Source organism: Periophthalmus magnuspinnatus, chromosome 24, assembly GCF_009829125.3.
Source record: "Periophthalmus magnuspinnatus isolate fPerMag1 chromosome 24, fPerMag1.2.pri, whole genome shotgun sequence".
Classification (NCBI taxonomy): domain Eukaryota; kingdom Metazoa; phylum Chordata; class Actinopteri; order Gobiiformes; family Gobiidae; genus Periophthalmus; species Periophthalmus magnuspinnatus.
This window is the reverse complement of record NC_047149.1, coordinates 14,484,124-14,511,977: the sequence shown is the minus strand read 5'-3', so window position 1 is coordinate 14,511,977 and position 27,854 is coordinate 14,484,124. Positions and strand designations below refer to the sequence as shown.

The window sequence follows — 27,854 nt, the reverse complement described above, 5'->3', positions numbered from 1 at the left end:
GCTGCCCTTTGCCAGAGATGGTTGAGTCAATGTGGATCAAATATAATGCACATGCTGTACTGACCAAACGAGAAGGCAAAAAAGTACTGATAAGGATTTATTAGGTATTATAAATACACTTATGTTATTCTTTCAAAAATCCATCATAGTGATTTTTCCCTTCAGACACAAATCACAAATGTTAAGAATGTAATATAAAAAACTGAGATTTTAAAATGCTGTGGATAAGAAGAATAAAAGAATAATTTGTATATATATATATTTTTTTGTTATTATAAATGTCAATATGTCAATCATACAGTAACAAACCTGATGGTACCAAAAGGCCCTGACAGGAGCTTAATTCAGTAATTTTCTTTCTCTATATATTATAGGCAAACCTGTAATATGGTAAAACAACAAAATAATGATGTTGCAGTAACATAAGGGCACTTGTGGTTGTTTCCCGCACACAGACGTTCAACAGTATAGCACTTGTGTTTTCTTTTAAGGTATTGTTTCCTCATTGTAGCAGTAACTTAATGTAAATGTTTACAGTAAACATGCTACATATCATTGCTTAGTGTGACCTTGTAAACTGGAATCATGATTATTTAAGTAACTCAAGTAATATCCCTTTACACACAGTTTAAAGAAAATTTCAAGTAATTATTATACAATTATTTAGTGCACACTTTTTGTTTTTGTTAATCTTATTACTCAGGCTTCTTTTGAAGGATCCAGACCTCATTTCTGCGGTTGGTCAGTTTGAATGGACTGTCATAACCTGCCACATAAAACGGCTGGTCCACAAACTCCACCCCATCTCTCTTCAGGCTCTCCACCAGCTTCAGGAGCTCATCACGCTTCATTTGCTCATTGGAAAAACCTCCATGGGTTCTAATGAGACAAAGAATGAATGAACCACTAGTTGTGCGCTTGTGGCCACAAAATTATTTTTAAGTAAAAATGTATTAACTTTCACTTTGTAGATTGTTTATCACCAGGCACACATAAACCGGTTACAAGGATAAAAAGTTTGATTGGGTTTGCAAGAATCAAACTCATTACTGATATTGTTACCTGACATAAGCAGTGAACTCCTTCCTGTGCTCAATGAACACGTCGGGGTCAGTTGGCTCAGGGGGCGTGGCTTGGTGCTCTTCTGGGATGTAGAATGACACAGTGAACTTAGACTCACAGGTCGGCCCCTCTCCAGGCTCCACAAAACAGGACACCGGAGCTGTCATCTCCACCTTCACCTCTGTAAAAAAACAAAACAAAAAAACAACAACTTTTAAGTCACACACATATGAAAAGTTCCCATCAGTCACCACAGTAAAGGATAGAACAGAAGTATCAGCACAATAAATGCAACTATTAAGGGCATTTCACAGCAAGACTAATCTTGCATATCATGCAATATAAATATATCATTATATCTGGTTTAATTATGGATTATGGAGATTTTCTGGTGGAGGGTCTGTTTGTCTTCATGGTGATGGTATTGCTTTCCATAGAATGTTCAATATGGCATTAAATTTATCCTTCTCCGTGGACAAAAGCAGGTAACACCATCAGACCAAGTTACATGTCAAATCTGTGGAGATGTGACTTTGCTACTTGTTATGTCATGTTTTTAGGGTTGTTAATAAAAACACCTATAATTAAATAAATGCAACACAAATACATTACATTGCCATAAGGTGGAACGTTTCAGGAAAAACAAAAACATCTCCATGGAGACAAGCAAGTGACAGACTCTCCACCAGAAAAGTTACATTGTGCACCTTTACATTACAGAAACATTCTAAGCACTGATATAATTTAGATGATACTGCAAGTATGTCATATACTGATATTGTAACCACAATGAGATGGACTGTAATCATATATTTTATAAGAAACATATATATCAGGATGTGTAAATGAGCACACAGTTTTCTCCACATTATGGAGAGCACAGATGGTGGCAGGTTTTTACAGAAGGTGCCAAATACTCAAGATTAAACTCAAGTCTCCACATCGCACTGTAAGTGCCACACAACAATATACAAGCTCATAAATAATGCTGTGTAGAATCTGCTGAGTAAGAAAAATGCAGTGGCACTGTTACAACTGCTGAGCAAGGGCAAAAGTCTGGCCTTCCAGAGCTGTCCAGAACTGTTTTGTGAAAAGTTTAATTATTTCCTAGGAAGGTGGTGACTGTTAGTTTGTGCGTTATAGGAAGACTTAACTGTTCTGGTTGGTGCCTCCAATGTATTTGAAAAGTCTCCGAAAACCAGTGCCCATGGCTGCGTCCCAGTCCATCCCGGTTAAGGAGGTGCTAACCCACTTGGTGGCATGATACGTACGGGTTTCATAGTCCTGTCCCTGCAAGATACAAGAATATTCATAGTAAGAAATCGCCAAAAATGCATAGCAGCATTCAGTTCAAAATGATATGAAATGGCTTCAAATTGCTACTTGCATACTGTACACTTTGACCCTTCACATGACATGAATAATTGCCCAGTTAAAACTGAGTAGAGTACTGGGATTATTCTACTGAACCATGGAAAACAGGAGTGGTACGTATACAAACTGCAATTTCACTAGCAGTCAAAAGTAACACAGCTCTTTAAAAAAAACAATTTCCTCTTTGGGAACAAATAGGCCTGTATGTTAACATGCAACAAGATATAAGCTTTAGTCTATAATTGTGTTACATTAAAAATACCAACAGCACAAATGCAGTTTAGTAAAAACTAATTTGTTACATGATTATAATTTCAGCACGTGGCTGAAGGTCTCACCTGCTTCTCTGCAGCTGTGAACTTGGGATTTTGCAGCCCACTCGAGAATAAAACCTGTCCCACTGCCTTAAGCATGTCTCAAGAGATGTCACCTGTAGGCCTATTTTAAATAGAGAATGACAGTAAAACATCAGATGACTGGAGAAAGCAAGTCACATGACATAAGCGCTGTTGATCAATAGCAAAACGATTTCTATCAGACTGGCAAATGAACAAACAAGTACTATGCTGACAAATCTATGTTATATAGGTTTCATAATATAGTTTTATAGAGAATACGGTGACATAATACCTGGCACAGTCGCTGGTTACGAGATGAAGTTGGGCGTGCAGCGCGATGTTTTCATAATATCATCACTTCCGGTTTCCTAAAACGTGCTGTGATTGGTCAGAAATTTCTATACTTCAAAATAAAACTGCATTATAGTGCAAATGAATAAATAACCTTAACTTGATCAAACACGCGACATTATCAAACAAAATGAGGTGAACATCACTACTTTCTCTTTTTCTTTCTTTATTCCTTTCAACAATATTTACAACAAAACAGTATATGTTATAAAGGCAGAGGGGAAAAGATTTCTGATTCTGAGACTATCCCAATAAGAATGAGACACACAAGCATTTGTAGATTTGATCTAAACAGATAAAATTATTGTAGACACATCTGGAAAAGACATTTTATATGAAATTTGAAAAAGTCTATTAGTCCCAGTGAATCAATAAAGAGATGATTGACATACAATTCTAATGGTGAATGCAACGTGATTCCTATTTCTGTTTATAAAGCAAGCCCTAGGTATTCCTATGTGCCGGGAGCCATGAAAAAGAACAAATGGTCCAGAAGCCCAAATGAAGTCCAAAATAGCAGCAAACACTAAATTACTAGACTAATGAAGTGTAGTCTAAACATTGCATTTAACAAAATAAAAATGAGGGAACAGCCATTTTCTTGATTCTTGGATTGAGTATACTAAGTACCTTCTTTTATCAGTGCTTATTTCGTGGCATTATGTTGAATCTTTTGTTTGCCAAAGTAACAATTTGCACTATGTTTTCTACTTTACAATAGAAGTAAGAGTACAGCTTCAAATCTGGTGGTTTGAGTGAATGAAAGACAGCACATCGTCTTTGGACAATTTTTCAGGATCCATCCGCGTCTGTGAATCATGAACTATGACCCCGTCCTCCCAGGCCCAGAAGAGTCGCTCTGAGTGACACACACTGGAGACAGAAAAAAGAAAACGGGACTATTTATTTATCTAGGACAGACACCGATGAAATATATGCGAAAATATTACACATCACATACTGAAAAGGAGCAGCAGAATTGGGCGGTAGGTCATAGGTAGATGCCTTTGTTATTTTATTATAGAAGTATTTCTTCCGGGAGTTTTTGCTGTACACCATTGTCCAAGGCTCTAGTCAAGATAAAGGAAAAGACAACAGAAGCATTTACCTTAATAGAAAAATTGCTTATTGGGTGATCAGGTAAGAGGTCATAAGATTTTGACTGAATTATAGAAAAAAGCAGATCACATATACATATATATATATATATATATATATATATATACATATATATACATACATATATATATACATACATATATATATACATACATATATACATACATATATATATACATATATATACACATATATATACATATATATACATATATATATACATATATATACATATATATATATGTGGTCTGCTTTTTTCTATAATAATAAAATAATACTAACCATTGACTGTTTTAACCATGTAGAGTCCTGTAGGGAGAAAGTGACGGTCGTCTCGGCCAGTGTAGGACAGGCGGGGCATTCCTCCTGAACTTTTTGTAACCTTCATCTCCAGTCTGCAATAATTGTAAACAAATAATGTCTAGGATTTCATTTAAAAAAAAGATTATTTAAATGTAATTGTCCTTTTGTATTAGTTTAATCAAACCTGACAAAAATTTTCTCCATTTCTTCAAGTCTGTATACTTCTTTCACTCTGTATAACACAAAGAAGTATTACAATGATTTCAATAAAGTATGCCTGTTTTAAGAAATAAAACCTTAAAAATCTTGCCTGATAGGGTTCATATCCGGCCTGCTGGGCTTAGCTACAGCCTTCACAAACTTCTCTGCCATTTGAATTCTACATCAAAACAGCAGTTGTGATAATTAAAAAACTAGAAATAGTTTCAGTTTATTTTGTGGTATAATATATGTATATATATATATATATATATACCTTTGGTTGAAGTGCTGGTCTCTTACATCAGTGCCATTTAATACCAGTGCATCCATTACATGAACTGCATTGATTCTGCGTTGTGCTTTGCCCTGAAATGTATAAACAAACAGCAAATCAAAATAACATATCCCATGTCAACTAAATTGCTTCTACTCATAGACTGTATATATGAATGGACAGAGCTAACCTGCTAGCCACCGCGTTCCAAATAGGCAGTATGGGCACGCTGCTAGCTCCATTGACTGGCTCCAGTTCACTTTGTATTGAGAAACTGTCGCCCCTCTCTCTGTAACTGCTGCTGTCAGGCACGCCATTTTGGTCTTAAAATGTTCACATTATCCCACTCTACACGATCCTGGTATTTTTGTTTGGCTATTGTGTCCGTAAATCAAGATATGAACATTAATAACAGACAAACATGTTTTTTTTTTTTCCCAAAGGTCACTCCCACTAGTGTTCCGCAGGAAGAGGCATTACCTTCAACAACCTTGCTCCGGATTAGCTCTTTGGTTGCTATGATACTTGCAATCGGAATTCCAAATATGGAACTCGGCTTCTTAACTGCTAGCCTTTGTGAGCTTCATTTGACTGAAGCCGAATGCTACGGGTGACGTCACACTTCTTTATACAGTCTATGCTTCTAATGTTGAGTCAAGTGCATTCTCTCACCTCCCCCTTCAGCTCCTGGACAATCTCAACACTCAGAAGTGTATCTCTGGGCAGCTCCAGTTTAAAACTCTCCAGTTTCTTCCAGCGCAAAGGCATCTTTCCATCCCATGTGTATATCTGAGATTTCTAAACATGGAAAAAAACATGTTACAGCCAAATAATGAAAAATAGTGTATGGACAATCATGCTTATAAGACTCACCCCTAAAGCTAAAAGGAAGATTTGTTCACCACCTCCCACAATGCACCTGTGATCAAGAACATGGCGTAGCTTTTCGAGCGTGTGTGCATTAAGGGAAGTGGGTTTACTCTGGAATGCCTCCAGATCTGCCCCCTGAGAATGGTAGAAATAGGGTACGGGGTGCAATTAGTAGTTTATTTTATGGCAGGGGTGTCCAAACTATGGTCCGGGGTCCAAATGCGGCCTTCAGACCAGGTTTTCTAGGCCCTCAAGCTTCCAGGTGAATTGGCCCATATTACCTTAAACAGTAGTTTTTACTGTACATTTCTGAAAATCTACTTTAACAAGCCCATATCAAATATTTAATGTGTTCCATTGAGGATGTAAGCATGAATAAAGGTCTAGTGGTTCAAACTTCTAATAATAATGCAGATTTTAAGTATTCACTGTACTGGTGACCAGTCTATGGCCCTCAATCAGCCCTCAGCTTTGTCTGTGTTTTTATATGTGGCCCTTCGTGAGAAAAGTTTGGACACCCCTGTTTTATGGCATACAAAAATTAAATTAAATGTCTAACCTTCAGCAGTTCATGAAATTTAGATCTTGGGTCTGAGGAAGCTGGCGCTACTCTGGCTTTGTCTGGGACCCCCCAAAGTTTGAGACACTCCTTTCTAATGTCAGCTTGCCTTGGCTCTGATAGGGTCCTATAGGTATAAGAAAATTATGATGATAAAAACTTTGCACATAATCTTAATAAATGTTACCGTAAATCACCAAAGCCTGCTGATGTACTTACGGATCTACAACAAAAGCATGTATTTTTGCCAAGGCCTTGATCTGTACAGCACAAAGACTAAAAAAAATATACATCTTATATATATATATATATATATATACATACAATGACATGACATTTTAAAAATGATATATATTTTTAAGTGAATTTAGTGTACCTCTCATTTGAGTTGACCATAAATTGGTAGAAGTCAGTGTCATCTTTGATTATATGCAGTGGAACTACTTCTAAAACATCCCTCTCTGTGTTCTTCAGTTGGTTCAGTTTCAGATTGACTTTGAACATGTATTCTCTAACTGCATCTGAACCTGGCTTCAGATCACGACACACTATGTACCTGTGAATGAAACAATAAGAATATTACATGGTCCCAGCAAACAGTTTGATAAAACCATACTATGTCAATATACCTCTCAGAATTAGCAGGCCGGCTTGTGACAGGTTTAAAAAGTGTTATTCTCTCAAAGCAGAGGTACATTAAGTAAACCAGACCCACACTGAAGTGTGTAAACAAGTCAAATGTCTTACAGACAAAGTGCCCACCTGAAATATACAAATAGAATATATTTAGACAACATACAGGTATTACACTGTGCTTGCTTAGGCACAATAATAACTCACATACCAGTTCTAAGAGTTGAAATAGCAGTGAGAAGCTGACAGAGCAACAACTGTTTAGTTAAAATCTCCTGAAGGTTTTCTTGACCCTCCACAGATATTCCCTACAAAACATATGTTTTGTTATTAAACAAAGAGATTTACAAAATTATAATAAACACAAATACAAGTGTGTAAGAGCAAGGCCTTACTCCATCTGCCATAAGAAAATGCAGCCCTTTTCTCTCTGTACTTTCCAGCACAAAATTTCTGAAAGCAGTGATGTTTTCTGGCCGTGTGATATCCCCATCTCCATCTATACCTCCTTCACCTGTGTAAGAAAGAGGGCACCCGTTGCTTCATAACATAATTTATACTGTCAAAAATGTCAAATCCATGTCCTTGAGTGTGGTGTTTTTGTTGTTTGTAAACATACCGTAGTAGGGCTCAAAGAGTTCACTCGGCGCTGCATAAAAATCTTCAAGTTTAAAGTCACACGGACCTTTCAGGGTCATGCCAAAGCCTTTAGCATGCCAGCCTTTCCTCCACAAAATGTATTCTGAAAAACCTCCCGGCCCTGCGCAAACATCTCCAAAGTACAAGAGGTCACCCTCTCTGTCCTTAATCAGGGGTTTCTAAAAAATGGAAAAACATAACATTAGTCTCAGTTTGCAATGAGCAAAAGTTGAACCGCAGATGCAGGGTACGCACTCCTTGTGGATCCTTAGGGTTGGTGAACATACTGTCGAAGCAGTGGTCAATATTTGCCATTTTCATAGCTGCCCTAAAAGCACATGATAAAATATGATTTGTATATAGTATGTCACTTGTTTGTCTTGCTGTGGTCAATCAAAAGTTTAACCTGTTAAGGAAGATCCCTCCTCTAATTGTCTCATATGGGTTGGAACGAGTGCGTGCCCTCCTCATTTCTTCACCTTCTAGATCATCAAATACTGCCTGAACAATCAACATACATTTAAAGCAAATTAATTGCATGAATTATAATTACAGTGCTTAAATAAACCATAATCCTAAAATTATACACAAACCGTAATAGATATGAACACTTTTAAATACATTTAGTATATCATCAATTGAATTAAATCACTTAACGCATAGTGTAATACTTGCCTTGCATCTTAGGAGCGTATGTAAAAGGTCTTCAGTGCAAAACTCTGTCTCGTTTTCAATTTTCAATTTTATCTAATTTGAACCAAGTTTGAAAAAAAAAAAAGAAGGTTTATTAAGAGACCACAAGAGAATGAACAACCGTAACTGTGGTTTTACCGGGCCAGTAAGCATCCAGTCTAGGAGTTCATGTGAATCTGGCATCTCGGTAGTGCATTCTGGGAACCATTCAACTTTTTCATTTGCACTTGGCTGGAAAAACACAATAAAGTTACTTTAGATATGGACATTTGAATATGATACAGTGATAACTCTGCTACCTCAGGTTCATCGCGCCAGTCGATATTAAGCTCCCCCTGAAAACCCTGGAGAGTCAGACCTAGACCTCTTCTCCCCCTCTGTGTTGATGCCTCTACAATCTCTTTGCGTCCCTGGCCAAACTTTCCCAAACCTTCACCTTCACGGAAGCCCATCTTGGCCTGACAATGGAATAAATGTGTTTTAGTGACAACAATATATACAACCACATTTACAGTCATTGAAGTTTACCATAAGCTTCTGTGAGAAGCTATTGTACATGGAAAACTTGGATGAGGGCTGTGTTGCATTATCTGCTTCTGTGGTGTTAAAAGATATAGATGGCATAGAGAAACTTGGTTTGTGGTCCTCTTGATCACTAAGGGACTCATTCTGACTGGAGGCTAAAATAAAGAAAATAATATACAAAATGTTGTATAAAAAAGATAACAATTACAAGACAAAACATCTATAAAAAATAACAGTGTTTGTTTTTACCTTGTGCAGACAGATCTAGATCTGAGCTGTTGTCATCACGTCTTTTCTTTGAGTCCACTGGTGACAGCTGTCCTTCATTTCTTCTCTTTCTGTTCATTTTTGCTACAACAGATTTAAGATTTACTTGTTGCAGTACCAATAAATCTATTTCAAATGAAAACGCAAAATGCTATAAATATAAGTTTATTCCTTCAGCACATTGCTGATAACGTCGTGTCTAAGTGACACGCATTTACAAATACGCATCAGTTCCATATTTGTTTCGTTCAATCATATGTGATAATGTTTGTGCTTTTTCGGATTTCTAAAAAAAAAAAAAAAAAGTTCATCAATGCCTCTGCAATGTTTTCAACTCGATAATATTATTAGTCAATTTCATTGTACACACACAGTTTATATGCAAAGACTGTAAATATCTATAGTCTTCTGATGAACATATTTGTAATGTTTTATAATAAAAATAAATGCACATATGCAGAAGTCACAAGCTCGCTAAGTTAGCATATTGCATTTACCAGCTCAGAAGTACTTCACTCTTCTTTTGTTAAGAAGACAGACAAAGTAAATTCTATATGCGGATCAATATTTCATATTTAATAGTTTGATTGCAGTGTTAAGACGCTGTAAATGCGTTGTTTTTAAATGTTCGCGTTAGCTCCGCGCTCAGTTCTGGAGCTACACGGGTCCTTCTTTTCAAGTGGCGCACATAGATGACGTAAAGTCTATAAAAACAAAAACATTTGGGAATGTATAGGGTTTGCCATTAACAAAATAGAAGAGAAATCACTATTAAGATGTACAATCATGCAAATTGACCTGCCTTAGGACAACGGGTGTAAAGTAGCTATTGTGCTAATTCCGGCATATTTACATTGATGCTATTTGTTGACATGTTGATTAATATGCACTGTCCTAATTAAAATAAATAAATAAATAAAAAAAAAATAAAATTCGTCACTTCATTAGAAACTTAGAAATACTTAGAAATAACTCACTGCATTTATAACAAGAAGCATTTAATCATTAAACAATTTAGTGATAAGTTTGCTGCTTGACTGCACTGTTCCGATCTATCGATTGGTAAAAGTAAATATTTTATGTATAGTTTTAAATCAAGGTGTAATCAAATAGATAATAATGTAAATTTACATTATGATTGAAAGTTTGTTTCTTTTCAGTTGTAAAGCTATTTCATGTGCCTTTTTCTAATGAAATTACTTGTCTCTTCATGCTCTTCATGCTAGGCTGCTGGGAACATCTCTAACAGGTTCAGTGTATAAACTCATTGGAACTTCACTGTCCAGGGTTAGCTAATCCCCAGGTGACACAAATGCTGATATAAACTAGGAGTCCTATCCACGTGACCACCAGCTTACCCAGCGTCACAGAGTCTTTATAAACCGCCCCAGGAGACGTCTGCTATGGGACATCACGACAGGCCAGGTGTGTGCCGTCTGAACCAGGGGGCAGCGTGTCTCCGGACACCAGGGAGAGCTGCTTTTGAAACTCCCAAAAGCAGGAGAAGATCAAGGGACAAGGAAGCAGAGGAAGTTGCCAAGCAGAGGTTCCTGGGGACTTTTTGGCTGTACACTGCATTCGTCCCAGCTGTAAGAGACTTTAAAGACATTCACCATGTTTTTTCGCATCCTTCCTCGATTGACCCCTGGATATATCAGATACCTCCAGGTGCGTAAGAAGCTTTGGACAGACTTTGTATTTTAATCTTTAATTAGATTATTGATTTAGAGTTCAAGGGACATCTGTATTGGAGGAATGCCACAGGTTCCTCTGCAGCTGTTAAGTCCTAAACCTAGACATAAATGCTAATCTGCCATTAATGTGCATATTTTTATCAGTATTTTACTCATCTAATTACACTCTAATATAGTTTAATTGGTTGTAAATTAATGTTATATAGCTCACCTGTTGTTGAAGGTAGACATTTGTTTTTGCATGTGCCCATCAGTACTTAGCACAGGGGATTACAATGGCCTAAGTTTGAATGGATTTGAATCTAAGATGTCTTGGCTCCCTGTGGTCTACTAAATGCCTCCTAATAGGATCTCAGGAGTTTTGAGCATGAAATCCATGCTCGCACACATCCACTGAGGTCTTTCCGAGAGCTGCAGCTGGATATAGGAACCTCTGACCTGCCTCTGCTTAATAAATAGGCCGTGCCATGTCAACCTTCAACCTTTAAGTGTTAGGTGTAACACAAAACACAAAAATAACAATTTAAAATATTAGGTCCATATTTATGTATTTCTGAGGGCACAGACAAATACACAGACAAGTATGTCAAGAAAAGGCAAATACATAACTGTTTTTTGTCTCCATATTTCCATTCATTGTAGACAACTATGCTTTACCTATGAAAAGGTGCAGTTTGTGCCTAAATTGATCCTGTTCAGTATTACTATTGTGATCACTGTTATGTGCTCTTTCAGACTCAGGCAGCTCAGACCGTCCTGCAGCCCCGGGATGGCCCTTCGATGCCCCGCACTGCGCTCCTACTGGGACTGATGGGTGTCGGCATGTCCGGATACAGCACCCGCCAGCTCACTCTCAACTACAAACCTGCCAGTCACCTCTTTAAATAAGACTCATGGATAGTCATGTAAAGTATTCTTTAAATCATTATACCCATGCTACATCTGTGGGTTGAGCGTAAGATCATCCTAGTTCTGATTAGTGTTCAAGTTATTGCCTCAAGGCTTAAGTTTGTGTGAAGTGGATATGTCCCACATTAAAAACTACCTCAGGTCTAACCCTTTGTATGTGAACATGCAGTGAAACAAAAAAGCAGCTATGGATGAGTATTTTTATTGAATTATTTGGATGAGCTCAGGCTTGGACCCCATTTTGTAGCTAATGTCATTACCTATGTTTTTAAAATTTGCTTAGAATCATGTATTTAAAATGTATCTCCAATTAATGCTGGTAGTGTTCACAATATTTAAATCATATTTAAATTTCTAAGCCTATGGTTCATTTCTATGTCTATCCACTATTGGAGTGATAAATGGTCTGAAGCAACATTCACTTCTTCAGAGGATCAAAGTTAACATTATCAAATAACATTTTCCATTTGATTCTGGAAACGACATGTTGAGTTCAGATATTTGCCTCGTGATATATTATATTTGTGCTAATAATGGCGGAGCATTGATTCTAAATCATTCTTTCCTTTGTTTGAAATGTATGGACAAAAATAAATAACTAAATAGTTTTACAGGTGGGGTTGCCAGGAGTATAATGTTCCTTACAAAACTAATGTATATGATTATGATGTATTTGCACATTAATGTCCAAACTTTGAACTTTTATGCACTTTACTGATGCTGCATATAAACTGTGCATATCTTGATATGCACACACTTGATGCTGAATGAGATTAGTAGAATTGACATGGTGCACTACCAGCTTTTGTCGTTTGCTGGGCTGGGTGACTTCTGGCTGCATTGACTCTATTGAAGAGTAAGAAACCAGGACTGCCACCCTGGATACTACTCTGTGAATGAATGCACCTGGGAGTCCCCCTTTAGCATGGCATTGTCAAGAGATTTGAAAGTAGATGACTGGCTTTTAAGGCCTCCTAATAGAGCTAGAATACATTTTGTATTACTTGTTTATTTATTACATACTTTATGCAATCCATTACTTTGACAGCGAATGAATGTATCACCGACAATGAATGCTAAATTTAGGATAGGTGGAACAGTGTTTTTGTAGTTGAGGATTCGACCATTTTAGACAGATGTACTGATGTATCAAATAAAAAAATCTTGCTCTAAAATACTAAATTTTCTATCTCACAATGTAGACGCAAACAAATAAAAATAAAAAAGACTGCAAGGTCAGAGCATCAGGGCTGTGATCCTATTAGGGTCAATGTCATTTTTAGACCAGCTTAAACCTGCATATGAGAGAGGTCATTGACTTTGAAATGTAAGTAAAGTAAGTGTGACAAAGCAGAAAGAACAGTTATTCATAGTACTTCCTTTGACATGACAGGTGATGCTGTGTAAATTGCACATCCTCACATATTTTCTTTAGCTTTAAATAAAATATTTAAATGCATTTCACAGTATTTCCTGTGAGAAAATAGTACAGTCATTCCACAGATTCTTCAGTCTTCTATGATGTTTTTGTTGGTTTGTATACAGTATGTTTTGTGAATATTTTGCGTATTTGCACATTGACATATTTGTACATGGTTTGTATATATTCGATTATTTCAAAAAGCACCTTTGGATTATTCATGCTATACACCAATAAAAGTTAATGTATGGCAGACTAAAAATGCATTTATGTTTGAAATGATTTACAATTCTTTTACTTTACTCTAGGTGTCACCAAAGATTCCATTACGACTGAGGTTCATCTACTCGCAAGCCTTCACAATGTTCAAATATTGTTCTCTTCTTACGAAATCACCTGCCTCAGTTTAACACATTCCACTACATTCATAATGCACAAGATCAAAATGCCAGATTTCTTTTCAAGGTTTTTGTCCTTGCAATGTTGATAGTGACATTATCTATCAGTCACATTAACTATTTCGATAATTACTGGTTTACTGTTGTCACCAAACAATTTCAAATTTGCACGCTTGGAAACATATAGACAGGGTATGGTTGTTCTGTTCTGACCCTGTTCTGATCTGTAAGCAGCTTTAGGTCCAAATCTCTCCCTGTCAAATCCAGTCTGGGTTACCATTAGGACACAACACAGATACCCTTATTCAAACACCAAAACATTACAAAATAAATAAATCCAATGCAGCTTGAAGTCTCACTTACTCAAGCACTCAGAAACACGAGGGAAAAAAATCTGTGCACAACTTTATGCACTCTCTAACCCGGTCCAAATTCACACACAGCTAGCATTGTGTCAGTTTCAGTGACTTGTACCTGAGCGGGCTTATGTTTCACCACATAACAAAGGACTGAATGTTTTTGCTGGAGGAGAGAAGGATGAGATGGAGTAAAGGACGTATCCATGGGGTCTGTCATGTCACACATAGGCTATTACTACACACAAGTAATCACTATCACACTATCCGATGTCTTTACTGCCTTGGGATACTTTCTGAGATGCAGTATTATGGCGTTCAAACTTTGCAAATCCCATATGTTGTTAAGTTTTTATAACTATAATGCCATCAGGGGTTACAAATGATTCACCAATTCCATGATTACGAACCTATTACAAACATTTTATTTACAATTCAAATGGTGGCTGCTGTATATTGTTCAGTAGAAGCAACATTATGCACCAGGTTGATTCACAAAAAAAAAAAACACATTGGTTAAATTCTATCTATATGTTGATATGTCCTTGGGCAAGACACTTCAACTGCTTTACCCACAGTGTCCATATGTAAACTGGCATATGAATGAACCTATGGCTACAACCCAGTGTGTTTACATATGTCTTATGTATGCTCAATGACATTCACATACAACAAACAAAACAGTATGTAAGCATTTAGTATTAAGCTATAACAGCCAAGGCTAAAGCAGTGCTATGTTAAAATAGGATTCTTCAAGCAGTTGACCTTAATAACCGCGAACATGCTGAAGAATGATGCAGCACTCCTCCCTGTTTAGCTGCTGTATTTGTGGAAATGCTTCGTCACTACGTTGTATTCCAGCTCTTAAGTGTCTCTTGTTAACCAGCAGAAAAGCTTATCCTGGTGTTAGGAGTGCTCTCAACCTTCAGCTCATTAAAACTCATCTTAAGGGCCACGGATCATTAGTGGCTTTTTATGGTCCTCCATGTGAATGTGTTGTCATGCACACTTAGGCATCAGCACTCTTCTGTTGAGCTAATTGTGAACTAACTGTGAGAGGAACAATTCAATTTCAGGTGCATGTGGAAATAAGAAATAAAGTGTTAATTAATGCAAATTTGTACCGTTTGTTAAGTGGTGAATGCAGCAATGGTCTTTTCGATACAATTTCAATACTGTGATGATTAAAAAAACATAACAGAATGATGGTATTTTTTATTTTATCAGGTGGTTTTATAGACCACTAGTTTTGATTTTTATGAATATTGATACTTTTGACAGACTTATCAGCTAACATAGAAGATATGCAAGCTATCATAGTCTTTAACGTAACTAAAAAAGGCAAGCATTATAGTTTAGGCTCTATTTTTAACACATATGCACATCACATATTTGTTTAAAAGGTGATATGATCTTCTAAGGGTTAGGTACACAGAAAATAAAACAACCTAAATGCAGTATTAGGATCCCCATGGCATTTTTTCCTTCACCATTTTCCTCAATTAAAATAAAGATTTAAATGGCAAAGATTTAAAGGCAAAAGTTAAGTAAATCAAAATGACTGTAATTTTTGGTAGTTTACCGCAGACTTTCAATATTGCTTGAAATTGCAGAGCTACAGTTTGCAAAGGTTTGAACCCAATCTATAATTATACTTCTCATGTACCTCTGAAGGGTTTACTAAGATGTCTTTTGTATTGTTGAGAGAATAATTGCATCAAGGTAAAGTCGGAAATAATATGAAAAAATATATAAAAATTACAGTTCACTACTTCTTTAAGTCGTGACTGTATAATGTACAGTGCAGGAGTTAAAACTTTAATCTGTTCTTGGTGGAGGTTGTTTGATGTGGTCCCATGTCTGAAGAACTCAGTGACCTGCCAATCTCCTCAGAGAGTTGTTGAGTCATTATTAATCTCTGTTAGCCCCGCCCACTGCTTGGTTAACATTGTTCCACAAAATAGTGTCCAATTTGTCTCACTCATTGTTCCCGGACATTCTAACCACTATCTTGTATGTATCTGTTTGTTTGTCCTTCAAAGTTGCAAATAAGCACCAATAAGAATTTTAGCACACTGTAAATGCTTTTACACCATAGTAGGGACATCCTAGACAGAGACAGGATAATCCCAGTTGGTTCAGAGCCCTCGGTGTCTGCTTGACCCCGTCCTGATAGAGCTGTTCACAAACTCAGTGGTGAAAGAAAGAGACACCAGAAAAAAGAAGCTACTGCTGTATATGCTATAGCTGAGATTTGTAACGCTGGTGTTCCCAGAAATGAGTGTCTTCCACTAATATGTACAAAAAATGAAACCTGAATGTAAAATCCAACATGGACTTTTCATCATTAATGCATTGATAAATAATTTTAAAATAATTATTTGTTTAATATGTCACCCCTGTAAAATAATATTAGTCTTCAGTAAGTTATTGTTGTATTTAATTGTAGCAGTACTGACAAGAAAAGTAAAGTTGTACTTGTTATAGCCTATTTAAAAAATCTATAGGCTATAACAATTACTTTAAAAAAAAAATCAGACTCAAAGTTACACATAGATGATTCTTTTCACAGACTTAAATAACCACTTAGGAGATAGTGTAAGAATGCACATCCAGATTTGGACAGTTGACTGGCACTGATGACCTGAGGGGCCAAGAGTCAACAACACAACCACTGAACACTGATAGGCACATCCTGACAGCCAGACATTACAGTGTTACTTAACATGGGCCAGGACTCTGAGTGTTTCCAATGTATTTTTGAGCAATAAAAACACATATTATTGTAAATAGACAATTTGAGCGTACGAGCACTCCCAAAATATATGAATGACTGGTTGTTCAATGATATGACAGAATGAGCAAAGATGATTAAAGCAAAACTTTGAAATGACAACATTAACAGGATAACATCCATGCAGGAAATACAACTTTGTTCACTTGTGGATTTATATTACTGGAAACTTCTAAGGCAGAGCTGGCATAAACAAGACTAAAGAGCCCTTTAGCTTTGAAAAGTAAGATTCTTCCTGAGATCGATAAGTCCCTTTGAAGCCACATATTAAATTTTGTTTGTATTCTTTGCATGAGAGGGTTAAAGTTTTCACTTTGTCTTTTGTCTTCATTTATTTACCCAGGTATTTCACTTTTTGTTTCACAGGAATTCCAGATATTTGTAAGGCATTACAAGATTTGATGGCAAATAGTTCACATATGGAAAGATTTAATTTGAGCCCTGAAGCTAAGGAAAATGAGGTTAATAGGTTAATAGCATAGTTTACCTGAGAAAAACATTTTTAAAAAGAGTTGTGTCATCAGCAAGCTGAATTAAACACATTTCTCTTCCTGGAATGGATATTCCTTTAAGATTACAGAGAGTACTTAACACATAGAATCAGGTCATGGTTGATCACAATCCATATTCCCTCTTGGGGAAGTGCATAGTGCCTCTGGAGTGAGGCATGAATGAAAGGCTCTGTGCATCAGGTAAGTGTTTCTAATCGGGGCTAAACTGTGCCTCTTTCGATCAGCTGTTAGAATAATGTACCATTTGTTTTACACTGGCCTCACCAATAAGAGAGAGACCACATTGTGGAGTTCTGTAAACCATAGTTATTATGTTGACTTGTGCATAGTAATGGGAGTTTAAATTCAAGGCATTATTGCTATTAGCTTTGTTGTAATTCATGGAAATTACCCAGATTTTGTTGTATAGAGGTATGAATGAGTAGGCTTAATATAGATTACATTTTAATTGTTCACTGTTAGATTCTGTTTTGTTTTCTCTCAGTAATGTTGACTCATAATATAATATTCTTATTGGGACTTTTCATTTTTACCATATTAATAACCAGAATATATATTGTGATAAAGATAAAAGATGCGAGGTTGGCCCCTTCCTCGTCCTGTCATGGCAACATTTGGGACCCAGAGGAGAGTGGGCGGGGCATAGTGGGTGCTCTGTTTTAGGTCTCAGTGGTCTGGTTTGCGCACATCTCCAAACGCACGCCAAAACACCATGCGTCCAAACAGCAGGCAGCGTGTGTGAACTGTGAATGAGTAGGGTCTGTGCTGCTACTACTTTGCTACCTTCGTGATTCCTTTGAGAAAAAAACAGAAGACACTTTGTAATCGTCGCCATAACTTGCAGGAAGAAAACGCTTTTGAGTCTGTCACTGAAGGAATATGTTTAAGAAGAACAAGAGCAAAGTGCTGGTGGATTATGCCTCAGAGGAAGACGACATGTCCTGGCACTACCATCACTCCTATAAGGTAAAGATCCCAGCTGGATTAAAATAGTTATTAAAATAGTTGCCTATCCATTTGAATCTAGAAGAAGACCTACTATTCCTCATTTCCTCTTCAGCTCTTACTATTTTTTTTTTTTATTTTGTTGCTGCTACCTTTGAGATAACAAGGGACATTACTTGACATGACATAGTGGTTTTCAAAAAGTTTTAAGTGCCATTTATGAGAAGCTTTTGTGATCTTTCTTGGTGATGGGGGAGGGAAGAGTAGTCTAACTCAGATGTCAAGTCAGCTGATAGGGGAGAGCGTTTCAAATGCATGACAGATCTACAAAAAGAAGAATGAGCAGTTACACAGGTAAGATAAGGTATAGTAATAATAATAACATGTCACAAGGAGTACATCACTTGTTGACCTGTTTTGGAAATTTTCCAGTTTCTTTCTGAACAGTTTCAAAGCTTGTGGTTCTATGGGGGGTCCCTTTACAAGCAGCTGTGTCTTCTCAGGGTGTCAAGGATGCAAGTGTTTACATTTAGTTCGTCTGTAAAACTCAATAGGGAATAATGAAGTAAAAAGTGTCATTTATTTTTGTATTTGCTTGAATGATGATTTTATTGTATTTCTTATTCCATAAAGCATTTTGAATTACTTTCTGTATGAACTGCACTTTAAATAAACTTATCTTGCCCATTTGTGCGAGCTGGATAGTCTAAATGAACAAGGAAAAAAAGCTTACAAGGCCAACCCAGACTTCTAAATATTCTGCCAGCTCATGCCGTGTAATGGTATGTCTTTATGGGAATCCTGTCTTTTAGTGCTGGGCAATATGACAAAAAAAAAAAAAAAAAAAAAATAGTATTCACAATGTTTTTCCTCATTTAAAATGAATAAAAATGGCTTTAACTATTAATTTCCTCAACATAAACAAGATATTTTAATCATTGCCATTAACACAAAAAGTCTTCCATCAGCTCCAAACCACATGCTTTTACTGACAAAGGACTGGATCTAGATTCTCCATTAAAAAGACCAAAGCTGATTATGGACACTTCAAAATGACTGAATCTCAATCTTGATTAAAATTTGATGAATTGCACAGCATTAGTCTTTTGTGAATGTGGTCTCATATTTTATTTATGTATTTTGCAATCACTGACTCTACACATAGTAATACAAATTGACATTTTAGTACATCTCAATCAGACAATTGGAATTCTATTACTCCAAAGTCCTGATTTATTGGAAATCTCCCTATTTCTTTACAACACTGACGTCATTTGATCTGGACGTACTTCTTGGGAAACATCACATGGTCTTTACCTACAAGAGCTGCTCTAAGCTCCTTTTTGGATGCCTTAACAGTAGGCACCGGGGCCAGATTTCAGCCCAGTTTATAAAAATCCTGGGAAAGTAAGCTGTTTAGTCTTCCCTGTGTAAACCAATGGTGGTGATGACGTGCATATGAACTAAGGGTCAACATTAGGGTCAATAAAGTTGAGATAAAATGATGGCTGAAAGATGTGGGGTCACTGATGTTGAAAAATCTTGGTTTGAGTTTACATTGTGATTTTCTTTTTCATACTTTTTTTTTCTCTTAGCCTTGACTGAAATGTACAGTATACTATAGTATACTACTTCCAATAATATACTACTGCTATTACTACTGCTTCTTTTACAGATGAGCCAAATCATATGTTTTAAAAAGCTGATGGGAAAATTGATTACTTTGTATATTGCCTATAATTTGTTAATTTGTAAACAAAATCTTAATACAGCACATATTTTTTTCTTTAGAATCTCATTTTAGTTGGATTTGAGTATTTTTCCAGGCCCAGACAAAGGCAGTTAAGAAGCTAAGTGGGGTAAAAGTGCTGAGGGCAGATAATATTGCAGATCTCTAGTCAATAACCATGCTCCCTGCAGTGTGCTCTGGGGCACTTAAGGCTCTGTGTTGTAACCTGTTTTCCATTCTTTATTAAAGTTTGACAGCCCGGCTTTCCTTGTGTCTATGTGTCTGTGGCTTATTGAAACAGACCTAATAACAACTCTGTTGGACTCACTCTGTGGCCCCAGCTTGCTTGTGAATCAAGAGGGTAAAATCTGTACAAAAACATGTATTATGCAATGACTGTGTTGAACTTTGCAATCAATGAGATATTTCCTATCTCTTATCCCAAAATTTGTCTTAACTTGCTTGCTAGGTTTAAGGCAGCTAATGCTTTCTGGAGGGACCGCAGTTGAAAACTCTGATTACTTGATATAGTTATGTAGAGTCTCTGTTGCCATCCAACCGTTCTCAACTCTCATTGCCATTCTGCTGTGATGTGTTATGGGCCTGGATAAAACGTTACTTAGTTAAATAGTTAATGACTGTTATTGAATTATTAACTTACGGTTCAGTGAGGCTTGTGGTACCAGTAAATGTTCATTTTTGACAATAGTTAATTTGTCAAACTGGTACAGAATCAGGTTAGGAACAGGGTTATGGAAATGGTTAAGGTTAGGAAAGGAGTTGAGCTAAGGTTTAGAAAATGGTTTGGTTAAGGTTAGGATTTAGGTTGGATTTAGGAACATTCTAGGTTAAAGTTAAAGCACAGAAGAAAATAATGTTATAATTAGAATAAAAGAACGGCTTGGTTCTGTTTCATAGGACCAAAGTTCAGAATCGTTCGATACTGGACATGCAGGCATTACCATGAAAACCAGCGGGGATGGCAAAATGGAAAAGAAAGTTGGTAGCCATTGTACAGTTCTGTAGACACTGCCTATAATTACCCAAGTTCTTCTGCTTATTTGGGTTGTTGATGACTACTATATCCATTCAGCTATATATATATATCAGTACAACCACTAACGTTCGAGTGTTCACTATGGAAAAAGAAAACATTGAAATCGAGATTATAAATGTTCTTTGTTGCACAGTTAAAATATAAGACAGTGTCCTTGTTCTGCATCTGTTGTGGAGACACTTTGACACACATCCAGATTGAGGAAGAAATGCCCCCCAAAGCTACGAAAGCAGTCTGGTTGTTTTGTGTAACCATACTCCAACACCGACCCCCCCTCTTCTCTTCTCTTCTTCTCTTCTCCTTCAGTTTTAATACTTCTAGTGAGCAATCAGTCTTTGATCAGTGGAGGTGGCACAAACCTACAATCCTTTGCTCAGACAAGTCAGACTAGCGTTTCTCTCCATTTAAATTGTTCAGTGTTGGAAGCTTTGATGATTTAACAGGAATCCTTATCCTGGCTGGGAGTCCGTAATCTCTTCACAGTGGCCTCTTCTTATGATTAAATGCTCCTGGATCATGTTCAAGACAACGGCTTAGGCCTAAGGCAGTCATATAAGGCGATATGATCAAGCAGAGACGCATAGGTAGCTTACTTAATGTGTTTTGAACAGCTCTACTGTCTCATTACCCATAAGGCAAGTATGTCCATTATATCTTGCCTTATGGGTTGTAAATGTATGAATCTATCATCATAATCATGTGGTAAAAATCGTGAATATTGTTATGACCATATGCAAAATCTGAATATCACGTGTACCGCTTAAGTGCTGCACAAAAGAGCTGCTTGGAAATGACAAAAACGTATGTTGTAACCTTCAAAATAAAATTATAAAGTGATATTTCTGCACCTTTCTGGGTCATTTCACATTTGCCTGACACTTAAACCTTAACTATACACGTTTTAATTGGGATTGTTGGATTGACATAATATCACAGTCGGGATACTTCATAAATATATATTATTTTTTGTAAATATTGTCTAAATGTACGTTAACATTTATTTGATTTATGGTTCAAGTATTACAGAACAACAAAATGAGAAAAAACTGGGTGCTTATTGGAATAACCTGACAAAAAGTGCACAGGAACAGGAAATTAAAGGAGATTCTAATATGACCAGGTTAGACAATAAACTAATAAAAAGCTGTTGATGTGTATATTTTGGCACTTGAGAGCACAATGGCACCAAAATAGCCATACTCATATTGGAAAAGCATAAATGATTAAGACAATAGGCCATGACTTAACTGTATATTTTGTTTGGATCTGAAGTATCTGTCTCTCCCTCCTCTCTCCAACACTGTTTATACTGCTACTCTTAAAAGGTGCTCGTCTTTACCAGGAACTACTGCACACTCCATAAACACCACAAGTATTCGTAGTACTGTGCTTTGGGGGTAGTGTTTGGACTAACTGTGTGCTTGTGTGCGTTTCAGGACAAAGACATAGAAGGAGAGGAAGAGGAGGAGGAAGCCGTTACCGTGGTGTCAAAGGTAAACACTGAGTACAGACACAAGGAGAAAAGGATGCAAAACAAATTTATCATTTAACCATCATTGCGAGATGGGTTAAAGGTGCACAATGTAACTTTTCTGGTGTGCTACCTCCTTGTCTTTATGGAGTGCATGTTCCACAGTATGGCATTAAACTGTCTTTTTATCTGTTTTGCATTAATTAATTGATTTATATTGCTCAAAAATACCCTGTTTGTGCAGATGACTCTCCACATATGTTATAACCTTTTGGTTTAGTATTTGTAGTTTTGTTAGTTAAAGTTCAGTTCAAGTAAAGACCTTGAAGAACAAAATAACTATTGCCTCTTTGCCTTAATAATGTTATTCAACTTACTGTATCCACTTATCTTGATATGTTTTTCTATTATTGAGTAGTGCAGTCCCACGCTGGACATTTTGTATATGTTCACTTTCCACAGTTATGTCTGAGATAAGAAAAGACATTCTTATCTAACCTTATTCACAACCAGCACATATCAGGGCGCTAAAGCCAACTCAAATGTGCAAATTCTGTCTTATGTCTCCTGTATCTGTCTATATCTCTTCTTTGTGACCTCAACTGCCAAAAGCACACACTTGTAGACACTCCTAGTTGTATGTCTTGTTATATCATCCGGGTTGAAGTAAAACAGACTATGCTGAAGCTGCACTGTGTATCACAAACATGCCTTTGCCCCCACCCTTATCTCTATCAAAACTGTGTTGTTATGGAGCAGTCTCTACAAGTAATGCTAAATTCTTGTAACTGCGAAGTCAAAGCACAACACATTATTACCTGGAATGGAAAATAGAAATAACAGCATGTTCAAGGGAAGATTATATTGGAAAAATGCCACAATTTTGTCCCATTTGAACTTTGGTTTATCACTAGTCTCAGTTTACAATAAGCGACTTTAGGTTTTGTGTCTTTAGAAAAAAGTGTTGGATTGGGTTTCAGTATGTTCAGCCATTATCCTAGTAAGGCCTATAATTTTTCTTGACTTGCTTTTATATTTATACAGTGCTGCTCCATAGTTACATGAAGGATATATAGTAGTACATATTAACATATTTGGATCAGTTAAACTTTACTTATGTTACTTATGAAACAAATACTATTTTCAGTCACTGCACTCGTTTGGCTTGGTTTTAGGTACTGGTAGATACTAAAACCAAAGTGTACTGGTATATTGATATCTGTCAGAACTAGGGCTGAGCAAAAAATGAATCAAATTTTTTTTCCTCATATTGATTTATCTCAATTTTAGATTTGATTTAATTTAGTCTTACTACAACAAATAAAAATGCCTAGAATATTGATGATATTATATTGATTCCATGTTTTGAGGGCTACATCTTGAACCTCTGCTAAACACTTGTCCTTGTGAACCTTGTCCTTCCCACACTGGTGCATTGTGTGGCCTCCGTAAATATAGATGCTCAGTAGGTTCTGTAGTTCACATGACATATTTGTGGGGTTGTCCTGTTTGCGAGGATAAGGCGCTCAGACACAGGCGGGAAGGAAACGGCACATTCTTTCTAGGAGCAGAACACTTTGCACACAGAACAATTAGCGGGCATGAAAACCGCTTAAAATAGCTTGCTGACACTTTCCAGTTGGTCCTGGGCTGCTCTGTGCTTTTATGTCCGTATTAGGATAGATAGAAGGATGGAGAGGAGCGCAGGTTGTTGAAAGCTAATAAAACACATGATTCTGCCACCTGCTTGTCTCCATGGAGATCTTATTGCTTTTGTTTATAACTCTTGCATTTTTTTCAATTACAGATGTTTCTGTTGCTCAAAAGCACTTGGCTTGCCTCTGCACAGATCTGACCAGTAACTCACTTGCTTGTCTCCACAGAAATAAGTTTAATCCCATATCGTGGAACATTCCAGGCAAAGCAGCTGGCAGAAAAAGTTACATCTTTTAAATAAACAAGATTACTTTAAAATTGACTAAACTTTGGTTTGGATGTTTAGTCAGTCATTGAATTTGAAACCACATAGTCAAGGCAAGTTGAATAGACATCGGTATTGTATTATCAGTGTGGGATTTTGCGCGTTACGTCAAATAGATTATGTTGAATAGGTTTTCGTGAGGCCGGACTTTGCTGACAGAGATAACAATAATGTAGGAGTCAGTGATTGTACTTACTTATTGTGCTTTTCATCCTGTTACGCTCACCCTGGCAAATTAGACCACCTGAAGTATATTAGAAATAATTTATTTGTTTGGAGATGGATTGAGAAGATACTGTAGTGGCTATATAAAAAAAACAAAACATTGCAGTAATATATAAGTGACTGTGAAGAGTTTAACCTTATAAGTAGACCAATTCCAGAAGTTGGCAGATAAAATAGTGTTGCATGTTTTGCTTCGCCGGTCTTTTGGACCTTCGGGCTAACACTGTGGAGAATGGTAAAGAGATCCTCTGTTAGTGATGCGTGAACATACAGAGCTGGAATTTCTGCTCTTTCTGGTATCTGCAGAAAATCTGATCCACGCTTTACTCTTATAGTACATAGGCCGAGAGAGAGAAGAGGGGGGGCTGCAGATTTTTATGCCCAGACATGAAATTTAAATGTAATGTCAGTTAAAGAGATAATTGTATTTTTTGCCCCAGTCGCAGTAACAGGGACCCATCATGTAAAAAGTTGTATATTAAAAGTTGAAGTAGTGACAGTAGTAGTAAATATAACAGTTGTTTTGGTGATAGTACTTCAACTTTACATGTACTTATATTTTAAAGTACTTCCTCAAGTTAAGTCATTGTGTATTGTTTTTGTCATTACTCATTTTTTGGCTTATTCTTACTTCATTCTCGCCTCAATAAAAGCTGTTTCCTTGCAGGTTTTGTAGGCTGTAGGTATAAAAAATAAAAGAAACTGAAGGTTTCTCAAGGGGTCAGATAGATCCGTCAAATAGTGTTATGAATACTGGGAATGTTTTGATTAGTGGTTGGCTCGGGCAGGCACAGATGTACGCAATGACCTTGACTTTTAACTTCACAGGCAGGCAAGGAAATCAAGCCTGAGTTTAGTAATCGTCTATGAGGCTGATGTGCTTGTATGGGGCAGGGAGGAGGAGAGCTGGTGGGACAAGGGAGTAACACTGGAATGCATTCAAACTTATGTGACTTAGTAGAGTAAATAAGAAGCTGCCGTAAACAAACTTGGCCATTATTGGTGAATTTGTGGTCTTAAAAAAGATGTTTGTGTAATCCCTGTCTGTTCCATTTTACTATTTAGATTAAAAAAAGATGTTTCTTCAACTCAGGCAAATTCCTCAATAAATCAAAATATGCACGATAAAGCTAATAATATCTTGTGTGTAACTTGTCAGGAGGCCAAAGTGAAGAAGATCATGTCCAAAAAGGAGAGGAAGGACAGGAAAATGTTTTCCTCCAAAGACGACAAGCACTTGTTGTTGACGGGAGAGAGTCTGGCTGATCGCAGAGGGTAAGACTACATACAGTTATCTATTGACCTGTACATTTTGAAAACTCGGTAATCTTTTCATTTACCAACCTCTAGTGGTCTGAGATGGTACTTTTTATCTTAGTGTTTTGGGCTTTGCTCCTGGTTTTGAGGGCACATATATCATTATACACAGAATTTATTTCAACTAACAAATTTGTAGTAAAATTATTTGTTATATCGTCATCACAAAATCATTATTGAGACTAAAAACCCAAAGATCCGTGGTGAAGGTAATATGTTTTCTTGCAAGTGAAAGTCTGAAGGGTCATGTTGTCTGCTCTCAGCCTCATGGCTATAAAAGTCCCCAGCAGCCACACTTGGTTTACATTAACTTCAAGTGTGTCCCACCAGAGCGCTTTAATGGCCAAGTGTGCTGCTGTAGAAGCATTTTCATCTTGATTAAGAATAATGATGTCTTGTATAACACTTGAACTTGTTTATTTAAAAGAGACGGGTCTAGAATTTAGCAGCCATTTAGATTTAAACTGCTTTAGGAAGTGGGCCCTGTACTGTAAGGAAAACTTCAATGAATCACCTACTGTGTCGCACAAACAATGTGAATTCCTATGTATATAATGGTTAGTCATATAGGGGAACATTCCACTCTCCACAGTGTAAAAATGTCAGAACTATTTATACTTTAAAGATAACACAGAAAGGTTTGTTTATCCAAATCTCCCATATCTTCCAAATCTCCTTCAAAGGTCTCACAAAAAGATCAAGGATGATGAGAAAGAGAAGGAGAAGAAGCCAGAAAAGGGGCAGTGTTTTTGGGATAGCGTGACCACAACTATGCGGCAAATATCACCTACCAAAAAACTGGAGAAGATTGAAGGATGGGAACCGCCTCAGACGGAGCACTTGGGGGAAACTGACAAACTTTCAGATGAGAAAAAACAAAGAGGGGACAGCATGGTGCCTTGTCTCGAGGCTGTAGACCTGGATTTGAACTCGTGGGCAGGGAGAGGCCTGGAGGAGGACAACTCCCGCTACGCTAACCTGTCTGACTCCAAGGATCGGGTGGGAGCAGTGAGGTGGACAGCCCGCGCTAAAGTCAAACTAGCCGGGATTGGCAGGATGGGCAGAGGAATTGCGTCAGAAAGCATGTGGGAGGGTCTAAAATAGACCTACATTTTAATCTATAAGGAGGATGAAGAATGCTTAAAGAATTGTGTGTAAAAATGAGTTTACATGTAAAATTGGTGAACACAAATGGATGCTAGTTGACTCTAAAGTTATCAAGACCAAGAACTTGCTGTTACAAGCCTCCAAAATGAGTTGTAAAACATAATTATAGTGTTAATAAAGTCCAAAATGTCACTACTCTAGTAAAGAAAAAATATACTTAAACTTACAAGCTGAATACAAGGTGGCATTGTTCAGTTATCTAGGTTCTCATAGGTTTTACAGTCTAGAGACACTCCTCAGGCCTCCACTCCTTGATTGAAGGAACCCAGATCCATGGAAAGTAGCTACGTCAAAGTGCAGTTTAGCTTTGATTGTTGCTCTGCACACGTCTAAAACTAGTCTGTCTACAGTAAATGAATGAAACCTTACACTACTGTACTATTTGCAGTAGAAATACACTGTTAAGAATATGTGCAAATTTGCAAAGCTACAGCCTCCAGTGCTGCTAAACTGTGAGTAAAGCCTTGTGCAGGTTTAAATATTTTACTACTAAAAATTATTTTGTGGATGATCTTTGCTTTTTTAATGTGTCATAGAGCAGCGTGTCAGAGTTGAATGCTATTTATGAAAAAGTTCTAAAATTAAAGACAAAATTCACTGTACTGTATACAATGTTTGAAGTGCCTTGTATTAATAAACTTGTGTAAATATGTATTTGTTAAATACACAAT

General features: G+C 36.9%; 3 protein-coding genes across 3 annotated transcripts; 1 reads left to right on the top strand and 2 right to left on the bottom strand.

Annotated features, from left to right (window-relative positions):
- Positions 1-83: 83 nt before the first annotated feature.
- Positions 84-3,137, bottom strand: hebp2 (heme binding protein 2). The gene is made up of 5 exons (XM_033990838.2): positions 3,067-3,137; positions 2,775-2,874; positions 2,217-2,352; positions 1,063-1,243; positions 84-879 (listed from the first exon to the last, which is right to left on the bottom strand). The coding sequence occupies exons 2-5, from the start codon at positions 2,847-2,849 to the stop codon at positions 696-698; spliced, it is 576 nt and encodes a 191-aa protein (XP_033846729.1). The 5' UTR covers positions 2,850-2,874; positions 3,067-3,137; the 3' UTR covers positions 84-695.
- Positions 3,138-3,274: 137 nt separating this feature from the next.
- cmtr1 (cap methyltransferase 1) lies at positions 3,275-9,892 on the bottom strand. The gene is made up of 23 exons (XM_055232078.1): positions 9,706-9,892; positions 9,191-9,292; positions 8,945-9,096; positions 8,716-8,874; positions 8,555-8,647; positions 8,395-8,470; positions 8,130-8,220; positions 7,979-8,051; positions 7,704-7,902; positions 7,480-7,598; positions 7,296-7,392; positions 7,081-7,213; positions 6,828-7,007; positions 6,671-6,727; positions 6,452-6,578; positions 5,896-6,027; positions 5,695-5,820; positions 5,023-5,114; positions 4,858-4,926; positions 4,732-4,779; positions 4,527-4,639; positions 4,087-4,195; positions 3,275-3,998 (listed from the first exon to the last, which is right to left on the bottom strand). The coding sequence occupies exons 2-23, from the start codon at positions 9,285-9,287 to the stop codon at positions 3,863-3,865; spliced, it is 2,478 nt and encodes an 825-aa protein (XP_055088053.1). The 5' UTR covers positions 9,288-9,292; positions 9,706-9,892; the 3' UTR covers positions 3,275-3,862.
- An 8,086-nt stretch (positions 9,893-17,978) lies between these two features.
- Positions 17,979-27,843, top strand: si:ch211-225h24.2 (uncharacterized protein LOC564539 homolog). The gene is made up of 4 exons (XM_033990715.2): positions 17,979-18,257; positions 22,459-22,515; positions 25,859-25,974; positions 26,700-27,843. Exons 1-4 carry the CDS (start codon positions 18,171-18,173, stop codon positions 27,118-27,120), a joined length of 681 nt encoding a protein of 226 aa, XP_033846606.1. The 5' UTR covers positions 17,979-18,170; the 3' UTR covers positions 27,121-27,843.
- Positions 27,844-27,854: the final 11 nt, after the last annotated feature.